Raw genomic sequence first — 11,736 nt, 5'->3', positions numbered from 1 at the left:
ACTCTTTGAGGGGATTACCAGGGTACCTACTGCTGCCCTGGCGGGAGGCAAGAGCCCGGCGCCGAGCGGCCACGTCCCGGTCCCTCACTGCCAGCCGGGAGAGCGGGAGGGGGTTGCACGCTGAGGGTGGGAGCCTACCAAGCCGCCACAGGACCGCCTAAGGATCCCCTAAAGAAGGGATCACGCCTCCTGGAGACCCTTCATCTGGCTTCACCAGCAGCCTTCAAACTTGAAGCCACAGTGAGCCAGGGAAGGGCAGCTGATGCTGCGGGCCCCTCCCATGGGCTGGGGGTGCCCTGTCCCCGGAGGAGGGCCAGGGTCCCCTGACGTGCCCCCGCTCCCTGCCCGGGCACAGTAGGGCCCTGGGGGAGATCACTCGCCTTGTTTTTCTCCCCAAGACCTGGGCTGAGGTCCCCAGGGGCAGGAGGCTCACTCGTTAACCCTGCTCTCAGGGGAGCAGCAGTTGACACGTTCCGTGTGCCGTCCCCCCCCCGTACTGCTGAGCAACACCAATTAGCAAAACACGTTGCTAAATACCTGGTGAAGCTGCAGAGGAGAAGGCCAGCTAACTCCCTTGCTCTCAGGAAAAGCCTGGCAGACACGAAGGAAAAAACAAGCCTGGAAAAGCCTCGCAAAAAGCACTGCAGCTACAATCACAGTTTCTCAGGCACGGTTGCCACACACTTCTGGAAGCCTCTTCTTTCTCATACAGTGTTTTTCCTGGCCTGGCTTTGACAAGTTGCTCCTGCAAGACCCACTGCCCTGGAGGGGAGCTGGCAGCAGGACCCGCTGCCATGGAGCCTCCCATGCCCTGTGCTGGCTCGGCACTGCTCAGGACACCTCTTCCTAACCTGCCCAAGATCACCGCCACCGGCCTTGCGGCATTTCAGCCGGCATTTTCCTCCCCTCGTGTGTGAAGGCATCACAGTGGCTGAGTCCGACAGTTAATACGAGTGTGTAGGTCCATAATGGTACATTGTAAGTGAATGTCTCAGGGTAGACAGCAATAATAATTAGCTGTCATGATTTGAAAAAAGGATAATCCATGCCATTGAGTTAACAATCACTCACACAACACACATGGATTTAACTAATCTTAATTTGGAGAAAAATAACAATTCTAAATATATCAAATAGCCTATTTCATGGCAACCTGCGGCAGTGTTTATCTCTGGCTTCCAGCACATGCAAGTTATTTAGTTTCTCTCACTGGCAGTTTTACCATTCAAAAGTCTGAAATGAACATTCATGGAGCAGGGGTTGCAGTTAAATCCTGCCTCTGACAGGGAGCCTTTTTTCACGATGCACATCTAGTTCAAGTACATAATGTATGGAGCCCGGCACTGGTGGCCGGGATGAGATGAGCGAGGAATTCCAATCAACTGCCTCCCTTTCCCTAGCACCGTCTTTGAGGAAATTAACTACGCAGTCTTAATGAATCGCTGCTGCCTCTGTGGTTATCTGCCTGTGAAGGTATGCAGACCGGACAGGGAAGCTGCAGAAGGTCTGGTCCATGTGGTGCCTGCCCCATTAAGGTTCCCTCCTCTCTGCTGGGGTTCTCTGAAATCATCCAGTGTTAAAACAAGCCAACAGGCACTTTTTCTTTAATCTGGATCATTTCAGAGAGCCCTGCTAACAAACAGCCTAGCACCCAGCAGTGCTCACGAGGAGGACAGAAGATACCATCAGTCACAGGACAGCAGGATCCACATACCCAGGGCCTTCTTCAGCCAGGACAGGTCACCTGGTTATGCACAAGATCTGATAAATATGAAAGATAAAAAGAGGTATAAAATACAACAGTGGCCTATTTTTTTCCAAAAATACCTGCCAGCAGTGAGTGAAAGAAGCAGTGACTGATAACTCCCAACCAACTCATTGGCCTGGCTGTTTTGCTGTAAGACAGTCTGGTACATCTGTTTGATACTATCACACTCGCTGCACAAGAGGCAGAACTGATTTTCGAACAGGTCAGCCAATTTGAACTTTACAGGGCAGACTTCTCCTCAGCAAGTCACGTCCTCCCAGTGCCAGCTAACAGGCTACCACGCACCTTATAGTGTTAACTAAATTAAAGTGCCTTGAAAATACTTGATTTACAAGTTACAAGTCAAGAGAAGATGACAGACTTCATTATCAGAAGGTCTTTAAAAGCTGATTGCAGACATGAAGTTGCCTTTGTCTCTACTGATACCTAGAAATGCCAGTTGGAGATTTGTGTTGTGTTGTGTGCATGTAAATTCTTGCAGAGCTCTACTTGCCTCCCTTGAAGTGGCCCAAGGTCCATTGTGTGGTCAAGAGACATTCAGTGACCAGAGAAAGCACAGTTACCAAGAAAATAAGAAAGAGAGAAAGAAAGAAAAGCAAAAAGAAATTTAAAAAGGCAAAAAGAAAGAGAGGAGAAAACCTCAGGACTCTGGAGCACCCTGCATCAGAATGCAGAGCTGCATCCCAACATCCTCACGCCCAGAGGGAAGAGAGGTGCAACGGCAGAGCCAAGCTTGATGCTTGACATACCCTGACTACACTCAGCCATGGCAAACTGTAAGGTTTAATGCAGAAGGCCGTACAAATCATTTCAACCAAAGAAGAAGGTCTAAAAAAATAACAAGATCAAGGAGAGGAGCTGAAACCTATTTGAGGGCAGCAGCAGTGGCAGCATATTTCAGGGAGTCAGAGTGGCGAGTGGGTGATTTCTGGTTTCCCTCTTCAAATATAAAGACTCAATTATCTTTGAACAGCTTGCTTTACACATGAATTGACACATTTATTTTACAATAAATAACTGAAAGTTATCTATGTTTCCTTTACTGTTAATCTACACAAAGAAATAATAAACAGAGCTTGTCTACAAAAATGCAACTACTGCAGTCCTCAGAATTCAATTAAGCTAAAATAATTAATGCTTCCACCATATTAAATTACTTTATATATTTGAGCCACTGAAGTTTTTTTATTCTTTAATCTTTTCCGCCTTTTTATTTAATAAAAAAAAAAAGTTAGTTTCAAAAGGGGGGGCTAGCTAAGAGGGAAAAAGAGCATGATTTGCTGTTAAAATGTAATGGTCTCCTTTAGCTGACACAGCATGTAGAGTGTTTTGTGCCTTTGATTAAAATAACATTTTAAATGCTTTGAACAAACATATCTCCCCATACTTCTAAGGGATTATTTTACATATTTCTTGGTGGAATAAAGAAATTCATTCTTTCTGTCGCAGTACAGAAAGGCTAAGAATATCTTTCGTCACATATAAAGTAAAAATACTGTAGGCTGTTGCATTATTACCAAAAAAATAAAAAAATAGATGGAGGGGGTGGCAGGGTGGGAGAAAGCTGCCTTAGAGATTAAGTTTCCCTTTTATGAAATCGTATTTAGTCTCTTTTTTTAACAAATCTAACAACAATGCTCTACAGCCGCTCACTGGGAAATACCTTTAATGTTAAATGCAGATTCTGATTTTCTTGGCTAATGCAGAAAGCCTTTCTATTGAAATATAAATAAGGGGTTTGGTATATCCCACTAAAGCCTTTCCAGTGAATGACTTCTGTGGGTTTTTCATGGCTACCCTCCATGGCTGTAATGTGAGGCTTTTATCCTACTATTGAAAACTATCCGCTGCTATTAAAAAAAAATATGGAAGGACACTGCACCTTTTTATCTTGGAGCTGGGCTTCTAATTGAGAAAGCATTATTACTGCACTATTTAGTGGATGTCCCTATCTCCGTGCACTGCTGAGAAAATGCCAATCAAATGATAAACCCTTTTATTTTTCTCAATTCAAAATCTTTTCTACGTATTTTCATTTGATACTCAGTTTAGTCGCAAAGAGATTAGGTGCCCCAGACTGGCTTTTAAATTTTTTTATGCCTTTTCTGCATGTGAACATCCCCTCACTCCTTCCCCCAGCAGATTTTGTGCATGGTGAAAGCGTTAAGTAATATTGATGCTGAACTCCAGAAGCTGGGATGGGACAGGACCCTCTGTTCTGGGTAAAGCCACTGACGTATTTGTCTGTGGACTGAACTGGGGCACAGATAATAAGAGATGAGATCTAAACTATCAGGTCTCCTAGACCAACTTTACTAAGCACTGGGCACCCTCTACAAGGGCCTGAGTGCCACCAACTTGCAAAGCAATCAATAGCTATTGAGAGTGCTCAGCACCAGGCCTTCAGTAGACTCGGGGAGAAAGTCCTGAATACTTCTCTTCTGCTCCTACCAAATTGGAAAGAAATCTAGCCCTCAAAACTGCTACATCATGAGGTAGCAATCTCTGCCAAGAAATGCATTCACAACTGCAAAAGGATGGGGAAAGCTGGAAAAAGATGAGGAAAGCTGGAAAAGGATGAGGAAGGGATGCGATCACGTCTTACAGTAGAGTTGCTTACAAAACTATGGCACAGGGTGCCACTGCTAGTGTCCCCAAAGCTACCTGCTGCCCCATGCCTAGATGGTGACTGCACTCAAAAACGACTCCTAAAAGGAACAAGGTAGTCAATGGGTGGCATATGCCCTCTCCGAAGAGGCAGGTCATCTGGAGATCTGAAGACTGCAGTAGTTCAAAGCCCACATTCTCATTTACATGATGGCCAAGCCTGTCAGAGATGCTGCGAACTGACTCAGAGACCTCCAATGCTAAAAGTGGGAATCTCTTAAGCTTCAATTGTGAAGACAGGAGCCCATCACAAGTCTTCTCAGGATCCCCTCATAGGAATATCTCTGCTACAGGCAGGATCCTGGACAATCAGATCTAATTCTATCGGACAACTCCTACAGAAATTGATAGTGGCAGCAAAGACAAATTGCCACTGGTCTTCTGTATGGGATACAGTTGATTTGAACAAAAAATCCCTTTTTGAGGGGAGATCCTGCTATGTAACATAGAACCCCACTCACTGGCGGGGAGCAGAGCCCTCCTTTCACCGCAGCAGAGGAACACACGGCTGTGGAGGGGAGAAACGCCCTGCCCAACGGAAGCGGCCCCACGCCGAGCACACTGCAGAAGCCGCTGCACAGCAGCTCACCCAGCTGATGCCATCGCCCGCCTGCCCATCGCTCAGCCAGGCAGTTAACTGCACCATGTCCAAGATTTTTAGAAAAAGAAATGCCTGCAGTTTGCTCACCCAGGCCAGCCTGTGCTCTTATGTTCTCTTTCCAAAGACCCATTTGGGGTGTGCATGGAAATGGAGGTGTCACCCACTCAATTCCAGCCATCTGCAGCCAGGACAGGCAGCACAGACACCAATGCCAACCAGGCAGCTGATATCTACCCCAGCAGGAGGAACAAGCAAGGACTTAATGAACCCCTGCTTTGCCCTGGCAACCAAATCCTCTTTGCAGTTGGTAGGAAGAGGGTTTTTAGCACTGTCTTCAGTGAGGTCAGGGTTTTCTCCTTCCCAATGGGTCTACGTGTTCCAAAGTGTGTCTGAACTGGACTGAACCAAGCATCTTACCAAAGATGCCTATCCCTCCATCATTGCTACCTGCTTACAAACACTCGTGAAATAATTTCTGACCCCAACCTTCTGCTTTTTTCAATGTGTACAGGCTGCCATTGGGGTCTCCTGGGTGATCCACAGTCCCCTCTCTCTAGGAGGGGGCCCTACACAGGTAGCTACACTGAATTAAACATGGAGTGGACAGCCCTGCTGAGCCCTGCAACCATGAGGATCCCCCAGACAAATGGCTCCTATAAAGATCTTTTAGTGAAGCGTCTGTTTCATGGCACTTTCTAGAGGGCTCTTGTTAAAAGATTACCTAGGCAGTTGATTGAGTGTAAAACATGCTGTACCTGCAATGTTCTCCTGCTTGGGGCAAATTCCTTTTGTAGGCGTGAGAAGACGGTCTTCTTCATCGGGTGTGACTTGGATCCCGATTTCCACTGGCTCTGACACTTTCCTGAGCTCGGCGCGTGAGGAGGGGGGAGGGCTGCTCTTATCCATGCTTTTTTCATAGCAGGCACCACCAGTGCCATTGCACTGTTTTCTCTTGTGCTCTATAAAAACCAAGATGTCTCCCAGCGGGAAGTTCATCTGACACTGTCCACAGGTTAACAAGTCGGGGTCTGTCCCACCCGCGGCGATGCTGATGCCGCCTGGCTCTGCTATTGCCAGGCTCTCATCCTCGTCGGCGAGTGCTGGTTCCACATGGTCAGCCTCTGCTTTACATGGACAAGGAGAAAGAGGGAGGAAAGGGACGAGGAAAGAAGAGAAAGAGATTGCTTTGAATGTTCACAGACTCTGAAGGATGCATCGCAAGAGGCCCAGCCTCCCCTCACCCTCCCATAAGAAGCCAAGCCTGATTAGATCTTTCTTTTCTTTTTCAGCTTTTCCACTCTCCCAGAATGATTTAAATATATTTTGCAACCAAGCCTGCCTGAAACAAAATGGAAAGGCTGACCTGGCATAGCTTTGCTGACAGCTCCTTCCCACTGCTGCCAGCACTGCAAGAATATGAGCAAAGAGCCATTTTGCAAACATTTGAGCCCCGAGTCACTTTCTGAAATAGTTCCTCTCTTTTTATCCCACCTTTTCATTCCCACCGCATCTCTCAGCCATCTGGCCAAGGCCCCATCCAGCAAAGCTTATGCACCCAAACCTCTTCTCCTGTTTCGGGGGGGGGGGGGGGTGGAAAGTGGGGGGGGGTGGGGTGGAAAGTGCTTCTGTGCTCCGAACAAGCAGGATCAGGCTCCGTATGGCATACAAAATTAGTACTACTTTGTCCCATTACAAAGATACCAGCAAGGTTAAATGACCACCCATTAGCACGAATTACAGAAAACTCTCTGCAAGAGTAAGGTAAACAGGATACAATTTCATGAGAAGTTAAGGGGTTTCAAGAGTGTGTACGGTGGGAAAGAGCATGAGGTACTTATTTAATATACTGGAATATTGGCTGAGCCTAAAATCTTCCACTCTCTTTTCCTGATGTCAAAAACCCCTGCAGTTGCTATATAGGTTAACAGATATTTTTTGTTTCAATCTTGACCACAGACCTGATGGATTTCATACCATTACCCCCGCAGACTGGGAAAGCATGTCTGAGTGACCTGCATCAGTTTCTAAGAAATAAGTAACTTCTGATTTCACAATTAATAAAACACAGTGTGTTTTTAATGCGTATTTTGAAGATAATTCTTACATTGTAAAATAATTATGGATCACAATCTATTGCTGGGGCAAAACATGTTTTTTTGGTGCTTTCTCTTGTTCTGCCATGTAACTGCCAAATCATACAAACCTCGGTCTTTACTTGGGCAAAATTTCCACTGACTTTTGCCTAAGGCTGTTTTGCCTCTGCAGAGACTATAGGATTTGGGCTGAACAAAACAGAGGAACTAACAGTATGTAAATCAGTGAGTGAGACCTCTAAACGAATCAGGATTAAAGGAATAGGAGGGAAAATGTTCTCTATTAGCCTGAGCGGTTTGCTTATGGATTTCCTGAGGAAAGCAAGGCACATAAATATCTCACAGAAGTGGGACTGAGATAAACAGATATTATAATCCAGAACTGAATTCTGCTTCTGGCCAAAACCAAAAAGCGTTTTGTCCCACTCTTCACCAAATTGGAAAACAAAACAAACCAAAACCAAAACCAAACCAAACAAAAGAAAAAAAAAAAACACAACACAAAGAAAAAAAAAAACAACAAACAAAAAAACAAATGAACAACAAAAAAACCACACTACATAGAAAAGGGACAAGAGGTAGAAAATGAAATATATTCCCTGGCAACAAAAATAGTTAAGCCTTGAATAAGGCCATTTAGAAAAGGAATCATCCCCATTTTCACCTTCCAGAATAAATAATTGATCAATGTATCTACCAAGTTGCATCAGAACTCACTAACAGCACAGCAGAGAGCAACAGCAGCACCAGCAGCAGCAGGAAAAGGATGGGAACCCCAGAGAAGTGCCCGAGCACGGACCATCCTGCTGGAGCAGAAGGTGGGCACAGGAAGGCTTCAGTTTCCTAACTCACACCAAGCTTTCCAAATACACACACTCATTCCGAAAACCAGTAATCACCTTTTTCCCATTAATCTAAGTTTAAAAGGAGTTTGAAAACAAAAGTACATTAATAATTCACCAGTTTATATAATGAAAAAATGCCTCCTTGCCTTAGTGAAAATGTAACCATAACCCTGCCCTGAACAGAGACTGCTGGGAAAGGAGCAGATGCCTGCAAACAGTGTGTCACGATGCAAAAGGTAATTATTTAGTGCTGTGGTTCCCTTTAATGATCTGGCATTGAGCAATATTGTTTATATGGAAGAGAGCTTGCACCTTTAATTATCAATTACATATACATAATTTTAGAGCCAAAAGAAAAGGACTGTGAAGAGGGTCCTTTAGAAATGTGTGCACTATTTCTAGGAAGAATTCCTATTAAGAGGGAGCAGAGTGTCAAAATATTAAAAAAAAATCAACAACCTGCACACAGAGAGGCACACACAGGCACACAGATACGCACGTGGGAAATGGGACAAAGAGCTGGAAAAGACAACACAAAACCAGGAATTGAACCAAGGATTATAAGGAAAAAAGGTGGCAGAGACGGAAAATCTTTGTTACTGGTTTTCCCTAACATTCCTGTAAAGCCTTCAGATTAAATTCTGTCTCTCAAATTATAAAGGCTGAATCTTGGCGTTTATATATATTTTTTAATATATATGTAACACAAATAAAAAGAAAAACACAGATCTCAACTTTGTTATCTTTTTTATGTGAGGATTTTTTTTTTTTGCCTGCAACTTGAATTGTGCTCCTCAGAAATCATAGAAAACTGCTGCTGCATTTGATAAGGGTCCTGACCAGGCGTCTGTGGAAACATGAAGGAGGTTTAAACAGCTAAACTGTTGCAAATTCTTTCTTTTGAGTTCTACATTTCATTTGAATATTAGTTAAATCCACGTATGCCTGTTCACTTACACTCGCTCACTTTCCTTTCCAAGGACTCCGCAATGGCACTTTTTTAAAATAACATCTGGTATTCCTTCATACTTTGGCAGCCGTCACATTATCAAAAATCAGCTTTTTGTTTTCTTGGTACGCCGAGCCCTGGTGATCAGTAGTTATTTGGTTTCAAATCATCAAAAGATTTTTTTTACTCGACTCTATTTCTTATTTGAGCTTAATAAATCATCAAGCATGAGACCAGCCATAGACCCAACAATGCAGAAGCTATATTACATCCCCTTGTTTGGGAAGTGGAGAACAGACATAAAAGAATGAAAAACAAAATACTGCATAGATCTTCAAATGCATTTCATCCATGTCAATTTGCATATCATCAAAAGATTTTTTTTACTCGACTCTATTTCTTATTTGAGCTTAATAAATCATCAAGCATGAGACCAGCCATAGACCCAACAATGCAGAAGCTATATTACATCCCCTTGTTTGGGAAGTGGAGAACAGACATAAAAGAATGAAAAACAAAATACTGCATAGATCTTCAAATGCATTTCATCCATGTCAATTTGCATATATATATTTTTTCTAACTCAGAATAAAAAAATTTAAAAAAAATAAATTTAAAAAAGGATTCCTATTGACAACTCAATTAAGCTATTAAAAACCTACGAAAAAAGAGTGCAAGTCCAGCCCATAACTCATTGGGTCATGACTGGTTAATACAACAGCCAAGATCTTAGGCTGTTTAAGGAGTCCTTTAATACCAATGGGGCAATTTAGGCCAGTCTCAATCTAAATTTCTGACTCCACTTGTGTCTGTGGGTTTCAAATGAGTCGCTTCACATTATTTGAATTTAACTCTGTGGTTTTATTGCTGTTTGTTGGTAGCTGGGTTTTAGGGGGAGGAGGGTGTTTCCTCATGAGTATTTATTTTAAATTAATTTTTTTTTTTTTTTTAATCAGGAGAAACCAAGCCACACAAAAAAAGGAGAAGGGAAACCATCTCCCTTACGTGGGAAAAGGAAAAACATGCAAACGAGCTATTTCCAGCCAGGACTCATGCCCTTGTTCTTCCAGGTGTGTTAAGGTGTGCCCAGCATTTTCCCTGCACCCAGAGATTACTCCAAGGAAGACTGCTTTGGCATTGCCTGTCAAGGGAGCACAGCAAGTCAGGGTGCACGAACTACGGCAATGTGAGTGACTCCGTTGTTATCCAATGGCTTCATGAAATTAATGCAACTGGACAATCTAAATCCTTTGCTTTACTTTGAAAAACATCACACTTGCTAGCTGGACTCTATGCAGCATCTCCAGCCTCTCTGGCTGCCTACCACGCCAAAATACAGTGGACAAACTCCCTAATTCCAAAAAGGCACTGTCACAAAACGACCAGAGCTTCTACTTCAGCATGGTGACATCATTAGAGCATATGTGCCCCATGCAAACAACACTCTCATGCCCAGTATTAAAGCAAATGCACATGCTAACTACTTTCTGCCTGTCAGATGTCTCAAAATCGTACCCATTAATACTGAAAAAGACTGTTACTAAAAATCATTTCCAAGGCCTCAAAGGACAGAACTGTGGATGCTTTTTCTCAGGGTTTGGGTGAGGCTAGGTCCTGTCAGCCATAAATTATTATCTTGCCTTTTCATTGCACTGCAGAAACAAGGTAAGAAGAGGTCTAAAAACTGCCAACCTATTCTTTTCCTAATTCTTCCCATCCTGCTGTATCAAAAGAAGGCAGAGAAAGGGGAAAGCGGGAACAGTCTGGTGTCAGGCCAAAGTGTTGCGTGTGAAACCTCCCCTCCAAGGTCAATTTCTGCACAAATCGGTAACAGGGTGGTTAAGGCAACCACTGGCAGTGCCTTTGCCACAGGGGTGCTGCTGGGTGCCCTGCCTGTCCCAGCACCCCTCCACAGCCACTGCCCGCCCTTATGCCCATCACAGGCTACCCCAGGGGCCACCTGTCCCTGGGACAGGCCAGGGCTGCCCGAGGTCTGCCATGGGTCACCAGTCCTGGTGTCCAGGCACGGATAGCTGCCCACAAACGTGCCGCAGTGCACCAAGCACACCATGCCCTGCACGCAGTCACTGCTGTCTTGAAGGGACATCCAGAAAGGGCTCAGCCTGGTTGAGGATCGAGCATAAAGAAGTGGCTCGTTTTTCAGGGTGTTGGCCCAAAGCAGGCCTGAAAATTATGTCCCTTCAAATCAACACCCACATCACATTTACTGTAACATCAACATGCTTAACGGAAATGGCTCAGATCACACGCTCTCTAGCTGGGTTATCACCGAGATCGGTGTCAGGATCCTCGCTGCACAAAGACTAACGCTGCTCAGAGCGGGCGATGCTGCTCCTCGCCAGCAAAGTTCATCAATAACCTGTTTCCAGAGCCTCCCCGTCAGCTCCATGCAGCTGCAAGATGCAGAGTTGAGCTGATACCTCCGTACCATATCAGCATCACACTCAGCAGTACTTGCCACCGCTTATCCAGCATCAAATTGTAATTTATCTGAGGACTGGAAAACGATTGTTTGTAGTATTTTATTTTCTTTTTTTCTAGATAGAAGTCTGAAGCTGAGTTGGCCAGAAGAGGCAACCTGGTGGGCAAGCCCGAGAAACGCTGGGGGCCCGCAGCTCAGCTTCACTTTCTGAGCAACTCTCAGGCATCTGCACAGTGCACAAAGGCGGCGGGAGCAGCGGTGAAGCTCCTCCGCACCGCGCCTGGCCCCGCGCAGGGGCCGAGCCACAGCCGTCCGGGCAGGCACCCGCTGCCCTCCCGTCACCCGCTACCGGCGGCTGGGGCGGGCTGGA

General features: G+C 44.9%; 1 protein-coding gene across 4 annotated transcripts in view; it reads right to left on the bottom strand.

The window, feature by feature from the left end:
• Positions 1-11,736, bottom strand: part of BCL11B (B-cell CLL/lymphoma 11B (zinc finger protein)) — a 92,269-nt gene that overhangs the window by 71,348 nt on the left and 9,185 nt on the right. For 2 of the 4 annotated variants that reach the window (XM_009998019.1, XM_009998021.1), the window contains exon 2: positions 5,792-6,160. In XM_009998019.1, coding sequence (XP_009996321.1) covers positions 5,792-6,160 — 369 coding nt within the window. The remainder of the gene's footprint in view (positions 1-5,791; positions 6,161-11,736) is intronic. The other 2 variants (XM_009998023.1, XM_009998020.1) reach the window with 1 other exon arrangement.

Source organism: Chaetura pelagica, unplaced genomic scaffold (assembly GCF_000747805.2).
Source record: "Chaetura pelagica isolate M959 unplaced genomic scaffold, ChaPel_1.0 scaffold354, whole genome shotgun sequence".
NCBI lineage: Eukaryota > Metazoa > Chordata > Aves > Apodiformes > Apodidae > Chaetura > Chaetura pelagica.
This window is presented reverse-complemented; position numbering and strand designations above follow the sequence as displayed.